Genomic DNA, 18499 nt, shown 5'->3' with positions numbered 1-18499 from the left:
AGAGAAGCTTGTAAATTGGGAAATGCCTGAGGTTAACCACAGTGAGTTTTGGCTCTGGTCTGTCCAAGACGCCAACAATCGGCTGAAATAAGAGAACCTGGAATTCCAGAGAGGTCCGGAGCTCTGATTCTCGCCCCGTGGGCTCCAAGAGTTTAGAGCCGGCCTCCCCCTGGGCCGCCCGCAGGCCCCACATCTAGGACCTCTCCAGGTGCCCTCCCAACCTCCTCGACTTCCCCGGGGGAGGGAAATGAACCGCCAGGTGCGACCCAGTAGGGGGAGTGGGTGAGCCGGCCCCAGGGCAGCCCGAAAGTGTCCCGGAGTGTGGGTGTGGGTGTGGGGTAACTTGGGTGGGAACGGCGTGGAGGTCACCGCAGCGGAGTCCTGCGCCCGGTCGGTGGGGTGTGTGCCACGGGAGTGAGGATAAATAGGAGGCTCCCTCCTCCCGGCGACACTCGCCGAACCTCCCGGCCGCCTGCCCTGGGTGTTTGCCCGCGCGGTAGCCCGGGTGCCAGCCTGGGGAGTAGTTTCGCTTCCTGCTGGCTCCGGGCATTCGTTTCCAGGCACCCGGTCGGGCGCTCGCGGCTCGGGAAGGGGGCGCAGGAGGAGGCGGGAGGCTCGTCTAGGGGCTGCGCGGCCCCGCAGCGCGGTTGATGGCCCGGGCCGCCCCGGGCAGCGGCGCCAGCCCCCTGCCCCTGCTCCCGGCCCTCGCCCTGGGTAAGTGGCCGCACTGGGCACTGGAGACCCGGGAGGAGAGTCTCGGGTGGAGTCGCAAGGAGGGCAAATCTTCCGCGCTGGCGTTTGGACTCCGAGAGCGCCCTGCGGCTGGCAGGGGCGGGTCGAAGAACTTGCACGATTTTGGGTAGCTCGGGGATCCAGCAATTGGGCACCTGGGGCTGCACCTGCTGCGGCGGCCCTGGGCCCAGGGGGCGGCCCGAGGGCGGTAAGGATCCTGCTGGCGGGGGCCAAGCGGAGGGCAGGGGCGCAGATGCCCGCGAGCGAGGAGTGGTGGCAAGGAAATCCACGAAAGTGGGAGCCTAGGAGACTAGACCTAGAAGACATCCCGGGGAGGAGGAGGAAAAGGAACTCCTTGGCTGGCGTTGCAGGCCTTGGGGAGTGTGGAGCCTGGTGGAGAGCTATTTGCCTGTGTGTGCGCCCTGGGCGGTACTAGAGGTAGGAGGGGGAGGACCTGGGAGGCAGAGGGAGCTGAAGAGGGCCGGGGAAGAATTATTACACTCCCTTGTTGCTGGCCAAGTTAGGGGGAACAGGAGAAGGGGAGGAAAAAAGACTCAACTTTTGAGGTCTTCTGGGTCTTCTGTTGCTGATAGGGAAGTAAAGGAAGGGGAGATGAGGTATTTCACTGAGGGCTAGTACTACTGATGAAACAAATAGGTGCTCCACTTAGAATATATGATTTCCTATTTTAAGGAGAAACTGCAGAGAGAAGACTTCTCTTCACCTCGAAGGTGAAACCTGAGTGGGTAGGTTAGGGACTACTGTGGTCACCTGTTAGGGAAGAGTGGTTAATGGAAGGAGTGGCAGGGTGCCTGGGACTCCCTGGAGGCTCTCCCCACCTCCTTGGGAGTCAGGGCTGGCAGAAAGAGAGCTACAACTTTGGATGCTGCCGACTTTAAACAGCTGGAAGCAAGGCTCCCCTTGCCCTCCAGTATGGGAAAGTAGCAGGAAGATACTCAGGTGGGAAGATCCTACTACTTCAAGGTGTCCCCTCTGCATCCTGATCGTTGGAGGTAGGGGGTGTGGGCAGAGAGATGGGCAACTGGCAATATTCTGTAGTCATGGCTGGGACGAGGGGGAGGGACATCTGGCCTTGGGGCACCAATGTGACAGCTGAAGTGTCTGTGTGAAGAGGACACTATCTTCCAGTCTGGAAAGGACTGGGCTTTCTCTTATGGAGGAAAAGAGGTGAGGTCTAAATGAAAACTTCCATTTGGCTGTGTTCTTGGAGTAAGATTGGTGCCTAAAAGGTGTCATGGCCTTGGTTGGAAGTAGATCAGACTTAGACCATGGTTAGAGAGGAAGAACTGATTTACAGAGCCTGCAGAGGGAGAAGTCAGAAACAATTTAGAGATGGAGTGATGTGAAGCTTGAAGAAGGGCAGTGAGCCTGAGAGGTAGGGCTAGAGACAGTACTATGCTTTTACCAGCATCGCTTGGGTGAAACTAGCATTCTCTTCCTCTGTTTTATCTGTTCTGTCCTACTGTCAAAGTGTTTATTGAGAATCTGCTACAGTGAGCAAGAGGCTAGAGCATATTAGGATGGGGGTGGGAAGAGGGCTCAAAAGAGTCTTAAAACATGATTCTTAACCTAAAAGATATATGTTAAGTTTAGGAATGTAGGACTAACAGATATGAAACAATAGGAGAAAATGTCATGAAATCAGAGAAAGGAGAACTCAATAGGGAGGAATGGAGCAGTGGGGACGCTGCATGGAGGACTTGAGAGGGTTGGATTAGAGCCTGGCTGGGTTTGAAATAGTTAAGAGAAAGGGAGGGCCTCCTGATGGCTCAGTTGGTGAAGGATCCACCTGCCAATGCAGGAGACCCAAGAGACACAGGTTTGGTCCTTGGGTTGGGAGGATCCCTTGAAGAAGGAAATGGCAACCTGCCCCAGTATTCTTGCCTGGAAAATCCCATGGACAGAGGAGCCTGGTGGGTTACAGTCCATGGGGTTGCAAAGAGTTGGACATGACTGAGTGTGTGTGCACACAAACACAGACACATACACACATACACATGCACACACAATTTGAAATAGTGGAGAGAAGGGCAGGAGAAGGGGGAAAAGTATTTACCAAAGTGTTGGTGATGGGAATGAGATCAATTTCCTGGAGTCTGCTTGCCAGAAAGTAGAACTGATGAGAGACAGACAGATTATGAAGAGCCCAAAGAAGCCAGATTAAAATATTTTGATGAGTCAATAAACAATTAAACATACACCATCATAGGTCTTGAATACAGAGTGATATAATGCAAACAATGATTTAAGGAGACAAGCCTGGCAGTGGAGTGCAGTGTGAAAGGAGAAGGGGCCAGAGTACGTGATTGTCTCATAGATATAATCCAGGCAAGAGCTGATTTGGGACAAAGATTAGGGTGATGTGCCTGCAGAAATGGCTATAGTAGAAATGACTATTCCAGATTGATGGGCATTCTTTCCTATTAACTATCACATGGTGCTTTTTAATTTTTTTCTCAAAACTTGTCAAAAGGCAGAAATGAAAAAGCAAAACCAAACAGAGCTCTAATCCAGGGCTGTTGTAACTGAGGGTAAGCTAAGTGTGCAACTGTCTTGTTGAATGTTTGGCTTAGTGAATTGAATTCAGTCTCTAGATTCCCTAAGAGGCTCCACTCCTTGCAAAATGCCAAAGGATGTAATTTGTTGACCTCAGTGTTTCCATTAAGTGGTTCTATTTCTCTCACACATACTTAATTTTTAAGTCTCATTTCTAATTTAAGTCACATGTTATTTTATTTACTTCTTGAAAAGAATGTGAGCAATGGCTTGTGTGATGTTCTAGGGTGTGTGTGTGTGTGTGTGTGTGTGTGTGTCTCATAGGAAAAGTGCCTTGAGAGCTGGCAGTGAACAGACATGAGACCTGGTTCCAGCTCTGCCATTCCATGACTCTGAGATGTCTGTAAACTACAATTTTCTGGGCATTGTTTTTCTCATTCTGTAAAGTAAAGGGATTGCTTTAGATGAGACTAAGGTCCTTATCATCTTGACACTTTGCTGATCTTTTGAAAAAATATTTATTTATTTGGCTGCACTGGGTCTTAGCTGCAGCACTTGGGATCTTTGATCTTTGTTAGACATGTAGGATCTTTAGTCATGGCATGTGGACTCTTCTTAGTTGAGGCATATGGGATCTAGTTCCCCGACTAGGGTTCAAACCTGGGCCTCCTGCAATGGGAGTGTGAAATCTTAGCCACTGGACCACCAGGGATGTTCCAACACTCTCCTGATCTTTAACCAACATTTCTCCTGGGAATTTAAGAGAAAAATCTTTCTACAATAACATTTAATTTTGTTTCTTGTAATGGGTTTTGTTTCCTATAAACTTTATCTTTACAAAAAGAATCATGTATGCTCCTTTCTTTGATAAATATAGTAAAAGGGCAATAACTTTGTTTAAAGTGTTTTTTTAATTTTGAAGAAGTTGGATTCCTTATAAATTTCTCCTTCCATTGCTGTAACAAACTAAAGCTAAAATCCTAACCAGTGAAAAAGGGCAAAAAATGCTTTATAAAAAACAATGAATGAGTTTTAAGATCAAAAATATGTTCTACTCCTTATAAACATCTACACCATTAATATATGTAAGTTGTTTTTTTCTTCTTGAAGATATGAATGTATTCATGATGTAATATCTGATTCTAAGTTGTAAAGCAGGTAGGTGGCAGCAAGTAAAGTTCTCATTATAGAAAGGAAGTAGCTGAGGGCCCACACAGTGAGGATTTTAGGGTTTGCCTCTTCAGTTATGCCTTTTGGCTTAGAAAAGCCTTGGGAGTTTTTTTTTTTTTTTTTCCTTTTCAAAAATTCCAGGTTTCATAGGCCACACTTGCATATTAACAAGTGTTACAAATCAAATTTTGCTATTGCTCCAGTCTCAGTTGTTGTGCGGAAACTCCCAAATAATTCTGCAAGAAAGACCCCAGTACTGCAGACAGGCTTTGTTGTGCCCACTGAAAATGGCTCTGCCAAAGCTTGGCCTGCAAATATCTGTGCTAAAGTCAAAGGTGCCCAGGAAAGAGAGTACCTGTGTCTGTCCACAGCCTGGGCATTGCTCCATCTCTGCTGAGACTGCTCGCCCCAGTTCCGTGTGCTCTTGAAATTTGTGGAGAGCCCAGTGGGAAAGCCTCCCCTTGTTTTTTCCCACCCTCCCTGTAGCTCAGATGGTAAAGAATCTGCCTGCAATGCAGGAGATGGGGTTTCAATCCCTGGGTCAGGAAGATCCCCTGGAAAAGGAAATGGTAACCCACTCCAGTATTCTTGCCTGAAGAATTCCCATAGACAGAGGAGCCTTGTGGGTTACAGTCCATGGGGTTGCAAAGAGTTGGACATAACTAAGCGACTAACACACATACTAATAGAAGCCAGCTCATGTCAGGACACAGGCATGAATACTACTAGGAACCTAGGTTAGGGGTGAGTCAGTGAAACAGGTACCAAACTGAAGCCAGAGGCTCCCATCTAAACCATGATTATCAGCTTTGCCACAGTGATAAGGAATCTCCTGCCAGTGCAGGAGACTCAAGAGACACAGGTTCAACTCCTGGGCTGGGAAGATCCCCTGGAATAGGAAATAGCAACCCACTCCAATATTCTTGCCTGGAAAGTTCCATGGACAGAGGAGCCTGGCTGGGTTACAGTCCATGGGATCCCAGAGAGTCAGACTTGATTGAGCAAAGGGGCATAGCACGCTGTTACAATTAGTGTCTTCCTAGGGCGGTCCAAATAGATTATCCAGAATCTGAACTGCAGGCAGTTTAGGCTTAATCCATAATCCTGATACACTTCCAAATTTGTAGACAACCCTTGGATCTACAAAGAATCCATATTCTAGTTGGTCAAGAGTCTCCCAAAATAAAATTTAAGAGGAAAGCAATCAGATTAAAATGGCTATACTTTGTGCTGCTAATGGTTGCTAACTTGCTCAGGCATATTTGTATCTTAAAAAAGGAATCTTGGTAGCTCACATGAATCTGTACTTGCTATATTTATTTACAAAAGATTTTTTAGAAGGTTGGAGAGAGATGGGGTATTCCATCTTAACTAGTATCAGTTAAGCAATAACCTACATTGATTATCAGCAACACCAAGTCAAATAGCCAAGAAGTACTTTTATTCATTCTTTATGTTTGTTTTTAAAGGATGTATAGTATAGCATTTGGGCCTCCCCAGTGGCTCAGTGGTAAAGAATCCATCTGCAATACAAGAGCCGAAGGAAATGCTGGTTCAATCCCTGGGTGCGGAAGATCCCCTTGAGGAAGGCATTGAAACCCACTCCAATATTCTTGCCTGGAGAATCCCACGGACAGAGGAGCTGGGTGGGCAATAGTCATTAGGGTTACAAAGAGTTGTACACGATTGAAGCGACTGAGCACACACAGTATAGTATTTACCTGACCTCCAAACCAGAATCACTGATTCCAAAACAGTGACAGAAAGTATGACAGTGTTTGTATCCAGGCTTCTTATTTCAAAGTGCCCCAATTGGTTGTATAATAGGATGAGTTACTGATATAGCATTTCTCTTTGCAAAGAGCTTCCCCAGTGGGTCAGTGGTGAAGAATCTGCCTACAGTGCAAGAGATGCAGGTTCAATTCCTGAGTCAAAAATATCCCCTGGAGAAGGACATGGCAACTCACTCCCGTATTCTTGCCTGGGAAAGCCCATGGACAGAGGAATCTGGTGGGCTGCAGGCCATGGGGTCCCAAATGAATCGGACATGACTTTGTGACTAAACAACAGCTCTGCAAAATCATGGATTTATTCATTAATTTAGCCTTATCTTTGAGATGTATAAAAAGTGCATGGCACATAGTAGGAGCTGAAAACATGCCAGTTATTGGATGAATGAATGAATGAGTGCAAGTGGCTGTTGGTGACAGTGCCCAGGCATGAAGGGAGGAGTAGGTTCAGTAAAGAAAACAGCTGTTTCTTGTTGCCAAAACATGCTCACAACTCAGAGATGATGTAGAAGGACACATTTCTTCATCTCTTCTTACTTGGAACTTGCCTCCGGTGGTGCTAGAGATGCCTTCACAAAGGGACTTTATTTGGCAAATAGTAAGTTTACTTCTGTTTTAGGTTCAGAACTTCTACTTGTGTCTCACATGTTTGGTTCAAGGGCAGATCTCATCAGTCAAAATATAGGCTTTTAGAGCAGGTGTTTAAAGCAGGGAGGAAAATGCATTGGACTCAGGGCATTCTCCATTGGTTCATTAAAGAAAATGCCCTTTGGATTTTGTGAGGTGTGAGGTGACTTGCTCTCTTATATGATTAGAACTGTTCCTAACACATGTGTGTTTCATTAGCTGGGAGTAACAACTTGGTTATTTATGGGTTTCTGCTTAGTATTAAATACATGAAAACCTTTGATGGTTCCCATAGAAGTTGAGATAGATTTGCTGTGGAGGCTGAATACAGTCTGACTTGTTAGTATTGAGGGAGTCTCTGACTTATCTAATATTATGTCGAAGTATTTCATAACTATCCACTGTATGGATTCCTTGATGGTTAGATGTTAGCATTGTGAGCCAATGGCTCAGGCCTGTCCAGAGTAGGAGAGGAAGGCTTATTTCTTCCTCTAATGCAAACAGCCTGGTAGAAAGGACAGGGAATTCTCATCAGAGCTGAATGAGGCCATTTGAGGAGACCCAGACTTGACTTGGGGGTTCCCAGGTGGTGCTAATGATAAAGAACCTGCCTGTCAATGCAGGAGATGTAAGAGACACTGGTTCAATCCCTGGCTTGGAAAGATTCCCTGGAGAAGGGAATGGCAACCTACTCCTGTATTCTTGCCTGAAGAATCCCATGGACGGAGGAGGCTGGTGGGCTACAGTCCATAGGGTCACAAAGAGTCAGAAATGACTGAAGTGATCTAGCAAGACTTGACTTGTTCATGACCACCTTCCTACTGGGTTTCTGGCATTTGCCTAGTCCAATCTCCTAGAGTGACTAACCCAAGACATCGCTATGTTCTCAGATATCTGCTTAACCTTGGGTATGAAATCTCAGCATAATAACTCTTTCTACTCTGGAGAGCTTCACAATTGATAAAGTGTTTTCATATTAATACCATTACCTCACTGATCTTTACACCAAAAATAATAGCAGAGCAATTATGTAGTATGCATGTTGGGCACTATTCTAAGTGTGTCATATCTGGTTTCATCCATGTAACACTATCCCCTGAACACGCAAGCTAGACATAATGATGATTCCCATTTATGTTGAAGGATGTGAGGCATAGAGGCGTTAAGTAACTTGTTCTGGCTTTATGAGCCTGAACAATGATGATGAAGGGACAATGCCTGGATCACAGTAGATAAGTATCTGTGGCTGAATGAGAAAGACAGCAGAGGATAGAACACTAAAGCGCAATATGTATCGCTGTATTTAAGAGGAACTCAGTTCTTCTTATTTAAAAAGCATTTATTTTCCTACCATCTTTGCTCTCCCTGCTGCCTACCTGCACATCTGTGGCATCCTTGGCTCGGGCTACGCCTCAGGTTCTTGGACTCTTGGCTCTTCCTCCCAGCCAGGAAACCTGCCCACTCATGTCCCAGGCCCGGGCCATTCCAGCTGGTAGTGAACAGTTGGCATTGATCAGGCCAGGTGTTTTCCTTTGGTCTGTGCCTAAAATCACTTTGACCATCCTAGTCTGATCCTGTCCTTAAACAAATCTGAACCTGTTGGGTGACTCTGGCACTTTCCTGGAATGCTTGCAACACTGTGACCCTTGGGGAACACTCCTTAGTGCAGATGGAGAGGGGTGATCTCGCTTTAGATTCCCCCTGATTGCATCTGTAGGCCTATTACTGAGAAGGAGTAAAAAGAGCATATCCTGAGTCAATGTGATGCTGTGGGCAAAAGTATAGATTCTGAGCTGGACCATCTAGGCATGACTCCTCTGGCGCTGTGGTTTAACAACTCCTTCATCTTGGACAAATCTCTTAAACCCTCTTGGCATCAATTTCTTCATCTGTAGAAGCTGACAGCAACAGAACTGAGACTGTTATGTGGACTGAGTGAGTTACTGCATAAAGCACTTAAGCTGTGCCTGCAATATAGTTAGTTCTAGATTAACACGGGCTGTTATAATGGATAATTGGAAAGCATAGATGAAATTATTATTTTAAAAATTGTAGATATTTTGATTCTGGGTCTAAAATACAATCAGCACCTACCAAGCAGTGGGAAAACTTTTTCTTGCCTTTATTTCTCAAATTCCTCCTCCCACTAGTTATGAAACAGGCAATAGCTACAAATTCTCAAAAAGAGTTCTATTTTGGCTGGTTTTGATAGGAAGGAACAAATGTAAGAAATGGTGCTGCAAAATGCTTATCTGCTTTCTAAAAATAAAAAGTCTCAATGGATTCTTCTCCAACCGCCAATTTTGATCCTAGTTTTGTGCAATGAGAAGCTTTCTAGCACTTGCCCAACATTGACCCCCAAACCCAGCATCTTAAGGTGAATCAGATAAAAAGTCATTCTTCACTAGCAGAGAAAAATAAAATATTTACAAGATAATTTTGATACTTCTAATCTCATCAAAATGAGGTTGTCTCATTTACTGAGAGTTATGCAAATAATTACCTTATATAAAGAGAATAAACTGTCATTTTTGAAGAATGAATGATGATGCAATGTCAAAATTCATTTCTAAATGTCAGACAAATGGAAAATAACCTGGTTGTTTTAGAAAAGTTTTCTTTTGGCAGAATAACTTCTTCAGATGTTAAAGAGCCAAGAGCCCTGCATAAATATTAAGTTGTTCCATAATAATTGTCTTAAAAGGTTGAGAAAGTTACTTAGTCTCTCTGTGCTGCATTTTCTTATCTATAGAATGACAATAATGATAGTAGTACTTACCGTCTAGAGACATGGGAGTGTATTGAGGATAAAATAAGATAATGCAGGAAAAGATTTTAGCAGATAATTGGCTAAAAAGTGCTCAAAATTTATTAATATTCTTAACTTTATGAATATGTAGATAACTTTTAAATTATTTCATAGATGTGTCTAAAAAGGAAAAATAGAATCATTGTGTTCATTAAGCCTATTGGAGTGTTGTTTGTACTTTGATCAAAGGAAATTGCTATCATATTCACCACTGGAAGCATGCAAAGGAAAAAAATGAAGCAGAAATCTGCCTCATAACCATGTTTTCAACAGTTCCATTAGAATGTAAATGGGACTCATGATGTCAGGGGTTTTTATCTGATTTGTTCACAGCTATATTCCCAGTACAGAGGGAATATAGAATTGAGGATTCTTGTACATAGTAGATACTCTCACCTTAATTTAGGAAAATTTCTCCCAGTAGGGCTCTGAAAAAAATAGAATCAGCTGCCTTGGGATGTGGTGAGCTTCATGAGCCTAGATATGTCTGTGGTTTGGGTGGCATTTAGGAAGGTTGTATAGAGGTGATTCCTAGGTGAGGTAGGAGTTGGACCAAATGACCACCGAGGGTTCTTATGTCTCTATGAATGATGGATATTACTATGATGGTACTTCACTTTGGGGATACTATGGAGGTTGGTAGATAGAGTTTCAAACTAAGAAACTGATGGCTGATTTCCCTGAGAGGAGAAGAGGCAGGACCTTTGGAGACCTTGGGGGCCAATGGTAAAGAATTTGAACAAGAAAATCACTTGTTCCCTCACTCTCCCTGCCCCAAACTGTATTCCACAGCCATGGCTTTCCACAGCTATAATTATCAAGGGTAACACAACCAACAATGCCAATACAGTATCATGTACCCCTCATATGATGTGATGAGAGTATATCCTGCGATATAGTATCAATCCCATGCCGTAGGCTCAGTTTTTGCCCTAAAGACTCTGGACTCTATTTTACCATTTGTTGGGATAATAATTATCACCTGGGATCCTATTGCGAAGGGAAAAAACCCTGACATAACTATAATTGATAAATTCTGTTGACTAAAATTTCAAATGTTATTATTTCAGGAGACACATTTATAAAATTGCCATCCTGTGATAGGAAACTTCCATGAGAAGATTCTCTACTCACTTTTAGGTAAATGAAAATTACCCTGTAAGAGAGGGCAAGAAGGACAAAAATGTGACTTAGATGCCAGATGAAATGAATACACTTTTCATTGGCCTTGACAGAAGCATAATAAACAAAATGCACTCTGTTCTTTCTTACCGATTTCTACCCAACAGCATCCACCCCTGTTAAATACTTCTTGAGTGGTTTTCTAGATCAGTCAGATGCTTTATTCAGGATGTGGTGAACAGAGGTTGCAAAGTTTCAATTAGAAATATGAGGTGTGACTATTTCTTAATGAGTCTTATTTTCATAGGTCACACAAGAAAATCAATTGAATTATTTCACAGTCACACCACACACATCAAGAAGGCCCTTGTTTTTTAATAGTTCTGTGTATAATTCTTCACTCTGATTGGACATCTTTACGCATTGTCCCCCAGAGCATACTCAGCTCCTTTCTATGTCATTACCTTTGCTTCAGTTTGGTTTCCAACTTCTTTTGTGAAACTCTTCCCAGTGATTTCTTCAGCTCAACAGCTTGCCTCTTTTTGGAATGCTATTAGAATTTATTTTCTTTATAGTTATTTACCGTTAGTCACTCAGTTGTGTCCAGCTCCTTGTGACAATGTGGACTGTCATCTACCAGTCTCTTCAGTCCATGGAATTCTCCAGGCAAGTCTACTGGACTAGATATCCATTCCCTTCTCCAAGGGATCTTCTTGACCCAGGGATCGAACCCAGGACTCCTGCATTGTAGGCAGATTCTTTACCATCTGAGCCAACCAGGAGAGCCCTGGCACTTATAAATATGCTGTCTGATATTGACTGACTGATATTTCTGGTCTCTGCAAATGGTTTGATCAATAAAGATAATAATGGCTTAATGTTAAGTTGGGTTAACTTACCATAACTTATTTTAAGGGCCTAACTGCTAGGACTTTTTTAGGTTGGGTGAGCATCTACTCTAAAGCCCTATGTTCTTTTCTTTATCATTATTAAAGTTTGATGACTGTTTCCTCATGGGTCAGAGGCTGTGTTATCGCTCGATCGAGAGACCAACTTCACTATTCCTCTTCATTTTGCACTCAGATAATCCTCCTTGATAACACATTTTTCTTTTTCCTTGGTTCCTTTTGCTTCCTCTTGTTGAACTATTATGGAAACTCAGTGAGCCTGGAGCTTTTCATTTAAAATGCTACAATGTCTGACTGTCTTGTCTGGCCTTATCATAAAGGAATAGGATTCAAAAAGTCAAGTTTTGACAACTGATGATTTCTAAGAAACAAACTCGAGGTTACTATAGGGTTCTTATTCAATTTAGTCATTGTTGTCATAGATTTAATAATGGTCAATGGCCAAAATAGAAAGGTTGATTTACTGCAAAGGCATTGTGTTGACAGTTTTCAGATATATGAGTTAGTTTATATATGACAGGTTGTTACATTGCTTCCCCTTCTGAGCTTTAAAAATATTATAGTGGGGTTCTTTTATGAGTTAAATATATACAATCCATCATTCTAAGTCCTTCTTAAACACTGAGATATTGTTTCTACCATTTTGAATAAAATTTTGTGTTGAAGGAGGAAGGAGTTGATATTCTACTTTCCTTATTTTGAATGGATATAAACTATTTGTGAAGACTCTCATTTTTTTCTCTACCCTTTTCTAGGCCTCCTCTCCTAGCCCTGAAAATCCGGAACGTGTCTTTCATTTTTTTAAGAATACATAGTCCTTCCGGTGGTGTGATATTAGAAAAATCTCTCCTTGTCCTGGAACAAGGCTCCCTCTGAGGTGTTCTGATGCCACCAAATACTCCACTATATTGGGACACAAAGTCAGGCATTTCTTAAGGGCTCTTCAACTACCTCCCTTGTCCCTTGATCTACTCTCTATTCATACCAGGTTGCCCCTCTTTCGGGACTTAGATACAAGGCCATGTCCCAGGGCAGGCATTCCAGCCTCTCACTCACCAAGGGGCCAAAGAGAGGGGCAGGCAGCACCCAGTGAGGTAAATTTCATCCAGTGGGAAATGGGTGATGGAAGTGGCTGGGGAAGAGAAATTCCTCCCGCATTCTTTCTCCTGTTGTGCCACTTCAAGATGCAGTTCCTTTACAGACTTTTTACATAGACCGTGGATGAGCGAACGTGTCACTCGTTTCTGTCTTTGTGACTCACTCTGGAGCTGCATCCAGAGTGATGGGTACACTCACGACGTTGCATTGTCTCCTTCTCGGCTTCCTTTCCTTTTTTCTCATTCTCATGACCCAGAGCTTGTACATCCCCAACAAAGTGATAATCCCTTAATCTGTACCTCAGCCTCCCAGAAGACCCAGTTGAGGCACTTGGTTCTAGAATATTTCTGTTGAGTTAAACAATTTCTTTTTTTGCAGGTATGCTTTGAAAGCAAATGCATCTAGAAAGGGAAATCTAGGAAGAAAAATCCCATGGATGGAGGAGCCTGGTAGGCTGCAGTCCATGGGGTCGCATAGAGTCGGACACGACTGAAGCAACGTAGCAGCAGTAGCAGTAGCAGGAAGAAATTATGTTCTATTAGGGGAAATGTTAAAGCAATAGGAGGATACTGGTTTATAGGAGGGGAAAAGACAACAATGAAAAAGGATAGGAAAGGAGTCACCAAAAGATGGAGGAGAACATCAATGTCAAACTTAATCTATTTCAAACTGTTTTACTCAGCCACCCACAAGCTCAGTGTTAAAAAGGATTTCTACCCCTGAATATTTTTTTCAAATCCATTTTAGACATGTCCTCTTTTTGGATGTAGAAAATACTTTTTGTGTATAGTATGCATACTTAGGATTCTGTTTTTCTTTTTAACAATAGAGATACATTGGGGAAATTTCCCAGCTGCCTAAATTCTAACATTGACTAACATTGATTTAAATTTTAAAACTTTATTAATTTTATTTTTCAGAAATTAAAAATTAGATATATAATACATTTGATTGCTAAATAGTATCATTTAAGATCTGAATTTATCTGTTATATTTGTATCATTGACTTATTTAACAAACCAACTGAATCAGTAGCACCCATCTGACATAAACAACATGCTGAGTCGCTGACAGACTGTATTGAAAATATAAAGAAACATAAATGCATAAGATGATGTATTTCTATTAATTGGTTGAAGTGTGTTCATGTTAATTATTTTTTAAAAAACACCAGAGAAAAACAGCATGTGAAAAGACCAACATGCAGGTTTTTCTCACTGAACACATTTCATCTTGCACTTTAGAAGTGTAATAGGTATATGTACATTTATTTATCTTTTGTAGTTTGTTTTATAGGAATACTTTATACACGAGGCAAATCACACCATAAATGTAGAAATGTCAGTATCCATTAATGAGAATGAGAATCTGTATTTTACTAGAGTAATAAGAATTTTTTGCTTTTGGTCCCATAGCTGCTATTCTGTTGAGTCCTATATTGTGACAGGTATTGTCAAGGTTAATAATGATAATTTACTTTTTCCAGTTTCTTTAAGCAGCTAGCTAAATTGTTACCTTGTAAGTCATGTATTATGGGCCTCCATTTGTAGATGGACACCCTGTAGTTCAATGTTGAGTAACTTAATCATATCACAAAGCTGGTAAAATAAAAGGTACATTCAGGATTCAAATACAGCTCCATTTGACTCCAAACATATCCTTTTCTTATTAATCCCTCTAATATAAATGAACGTTTGGGAATTTGACTATGAAATATTGTTCTGATTTCTGCTTGTATTTGTAAATTGATATATTCTGTTGATTTACAGTTGGATTGCCTAATGGGACATGGAGTTTGATTTGAATCCTAAAATAAGGTTGATATGATATTACAGGAAATCACTGGATTTAGTAGACACAAGTAGATGTCCTAAATTATCAGAATATAGATATATGGACATTTTGTGATACTGTTATATTTATTTTAAAAATATAAAATGCACTTGGGTCTAAAAATGGAAAGTTCAGCTCAGCGATGAGGCAAATACAACGTATGTGACTGTTTGGTTTGGTCACATTTGATCTTTTTAAATAGTTGACCCAGCTGGTGTTTGACTTACCTCAGCATTAGCAGTAGCTTTGAGATGACGGGTCATGCTCCTTGTCAAACTGTGTCTCTTTGAATGCTTGTATTGTTCCCAATGACTTCATTCTCTATGCTGGCTGATGGGGATAATACTTTTAATACATTCCATAATTTTTAATTTGAGAATCTCAAAGTGCAGAAAAGTAAATGGAGCTTTGACTCACTAAAGTAGAATTAAGTTTCTTTTCCTTTTTGTCTTTATGAGTAGATTCACCATTTAAAAACCAACCCCAGAAATACAGACTCAATATCTAGTCACTTAGTAAGTGCACTAATTTAACTTTTTTGTGTGTTATTTTGTTTTTATTGCTTGAATGCATCTGAGAATTCTGCAGGTCATGTGCAGTAGGGAGACATGGATAATAGATTGAATGAAAGAATAAGAAAACAAAGAGATTGTGAAATATTTGAATGACAGCTAAAATTTAATGCAATATAAAGGGACAAGTGAAAATTCATGTTTAGATGAAAATTGAAATGAAACAAAACAAAACAAAGGAACAAAAAATCCATCAGTACACTGCCTTCTAGCATATAAGAAATTTAGGAGTTTCTTTTTATTCTAAGCAGCATAAAACCCCTGAAATTAATGGAATAATTTAAAAGGGCTGATATGCTATGGGGCTGTTATGGTGCCTTTAGTGTGGTGGCTGAGAGCCCCACTCTGTCTTTGCCGAACCATGTAAAGTAGTGCTTTATTTTAACCTTGTGTTTAAGGAGGATGTAAGGTTTATGAGGTTCAAGAGAAGAGTCTACACACAGACATCACCAGATGGTCAACACTGAAATCAGATTGATTATATTCTTTGCAGCCAAAGATGGAGAAGCTCTATACAGTCAACAAAAACAAGACCAGGAGCTGACTGTGGCTCAGATCATGAACTCCTTATTACCAAATTCAGACTCAAATTGAAGAAAGTGGGAAAACCGCTAGACCATTCAGGTATGGCCTAAGTCAAATCCTTTATGATTACACAGTGGAAGTGAGAAATAGGTTTAAGGGACTAGATCTGCTAGATAGAGTGCCTGATGAACTATGGAATGAGGTTCGTGACATTGTACAGGAGATGTACAGGAGACAGGGATCAAGACCATCCCCATGGAAAAGAAATGCAAAAAAACAAAATGGCTGTCTGGGGAGGCCTTACAAATAGCTGTGAAAAGAAGAGAGGTGAAAAGCAAAAGAGAAAAGGAAAGATATAAGCATCTGAATGCAGAGTTCCAAAGAATAGCAAGAAGAGATAAGAAAGCCTTCTTCAGCGATCAATGCAAAGAAATAGAGGAAAAGAACAGAATGGGAAAGACTAGAGATCTATTCAAGAAAATTAGAGATACCAAGGGAACATTTCATGCAAAGATGGGCTCAATAAAGGACAGAAATGGTATGGCCCTAACAGAAGCAGAAGATATTAAGAAGATGTGGCAATAATACACAGAAGAACTGTACAAAAAAGATCTTCACAACACAGATAATCACAAAGGTGTGATCACTCACCTAGAGCCAGACATCCTGGAATGTGAAGTCAAGTGGGCCTTAGAAAGCATCACTACGAACAAAGCTAGTGGAGGTGATGGCATTCCAGTTGAGCTATTTCAAATCCTGAAAGATGATGCTGTGAAAGTGCTACACTCAATATGCCAGCAAATCCAGAAAACTCAGCAGTGGCCACAGGACTGGAAAAGGTCAGTTTTCATTCCAATTCCAAAGAAAGGCAATGCCAAAGAATTCTCTAACTACTGCACAATTTCACTCATCTCACATGCTAGTAAAGTAATGCTCAAAATTCTCCAAGCCAGGTTACAGCAATATGTGAACTGTGAACTTCCTGATGTTCAAGCTGGTTTTAGAAAAAGCAGAGGAACCAGAGATCAAATTGCCAACATCCGCTGGATCATGGAAAAAGCAAGAGAAAAAAACATCTATTTCTGCTTTCTTGACTATGCCAAAGACTTTGACTGTGTGGATCACAATAAACTGTGGAAAATTCTGAGAGAGATGGGAATACCAGACACCTGACCTGCCTCTTGAGAAATCTGTATGCAGGTCAGGAAGCAACAGTTAGAATTGGACATGGAACAACAGACTGGTTCCAAATAGGGAAAGGAGTGCATCAAGGCTGTATATTGTCACCCTGCTTATTTAACTTATATGCATCATGAGAGTACATCATGAGAAACGCTGGACTGGAAGAAACACAAGCTGGAATCAAGATTGCCGGGAGAAATATCAATAACCTCAGATATGCAGATGACACCACCCTTATGGCAGAAAGTGAAGAGGAACTAAAAAGCCTCTTGATGAAAGTGAAAGAGGAGAGTGAAAAAGTTGGCTTAAAGCTCAACATTCAGAAAACGAAGATCATGGCAACCGGTCCCATCACTTCATGGGAAATAGATGGGGAAACAGTGGAAACAGTGTCAGACTTTATTTTTTGGGGCTCCAAAATCACTGCAGATGGTGGACTGCAGCCATGAAATTAAATGACGCTTACTCTTTGGAAGAAAAATTATGACCAACCTAGACAGCATATTCAAAAGCAGAGACATTATTTTGCAGACTAAGGTTCGTCTAGTCAAGGCTATGGTTTTTCCAGTGGTCATGTATGGATGTGAGAGTTGGACTGTGAAGAAGGCTGAACACCGAAGAATTGATGCTTTTGAAGTGTGGTGTTTGAGAAGACTCTTGAGAGTCCCTTGAACTGCAAGGAGATCCAACCAGTCCATTCTGAAGGAGAGCAAGCCTGGGATTTCTTTGGAAGGAATAATGCTAAAGCTGAAACTCCAGTACTTTGGCCACCTCATGCGAAGAGCTCACTCATTGGAAAAGACCCTGATGCTGGGAGGGACTGGGGGCAGGAGGAGAAGGGGACGACAGAGGATGAGATGGCTGGATGGCATCACTGACTCGATGGACATGAATCTGAGTGAACTCTGGGAGCTGGCGATGGACAGGGAGGCCTGGTGTGCTGGGATTCATGGGGTCACAAAGAGTCAGACATGACTGAGCGACTGAACAGAACTGAAGGTTTATGAGAGGTCTTGGGGACTTTAGGTAAAATATGATTGAAGTCACCAGGATGTTTAGCCTGAGGAAGAGAAATTCTTTCAGGAAGGCTTGATTTCTGGCTTCAAATATGTGAGGATCTGTCATGAGAAAGAGAGATTAGACTTATTCTATGTGATTCCAATTAGCAGAGTAAAATTATGGGAAGGAAAAAACTAGTTCAACATAAGGAAGCATTTACAGAGGTTTAGAAATAGATGCTTAATATTTATTTTTAATGAATGACCATGATCGAAAGAATGGATGAATGGTCTCATTGAAATGGGATGCCTTAGAAGAGAGTGAAGTCTCTGTGCCAAAATTTTAAAGGTGAGCTTAATGAACTCTCTCAGGGGATATTTTATAGAGAAGCTAAGAGTTGGTTGGGGGCTTTCCAGGAGCTAGTGGGAACCTACCTGCCAATGCAGGAGACATAAGAGACACGGGTCCAATCCCTGGATTGGGAAGATCCCAGAGAGGAGGCCATGGTAACCCACTCCAATATTCCTGCCTGGAGTATTGCCTGTCTGTCTCATGGACAGGGAAGCCTGGCAGGCTACAGTCCATAGGGTTGCAAGAGTCACACATGACTGAGGC

The 18499-nt window shown here is 42.0% G+C and overlaps 1 protein-coding gene across 3 annotated transcripts in view; it reads left to right on the top strand.

Annotated features, from left to right (window-relative positions):
- Positions 1-322: 322 nt before the first annotated feature.
- Positions 323-18499, top strand: part of BTC (betacellulin) — a 49572-nt gene continuing 31395 nt past the window's right edge. The window contains exon 1 of one of the 3 annotated variants that reach the window (XM_040237074.1): positions 323-714. In XM_040237074.1, the coding sequence (XP_040093008.1) occupies positions 651-714 (64 nt within the window). In that variant the 5' untranslated portion in view covers positions 323-650. The remainder of the gene's footprint in view (positions 715-18499) is intronic. The other 2 variants (XM_040237077.1, XM_040237075.1) reach the window with 2 other exon arrangements.

The sequence above is a fragment of the Oryx dammah genome, unplaced genomic scaffold, assembly GCF_014754425.2.
Source record: "Oryx dammah isolate SB20612 unplaced genomic scaffold, SCBI_Odam_1.1 HiC_scaffold_3, whole genome shotgun sequence".
In the NCBI taxonomy this organism is placed as follows: Eukaryota; Metazoa; Chordata; class Mammalia; order Artiodactyla; family Bovidae; genus Oryx; species Oryx dammah.
This window is presented reverse-complemented; position numbering and strand designations above follow the sequence as displayed.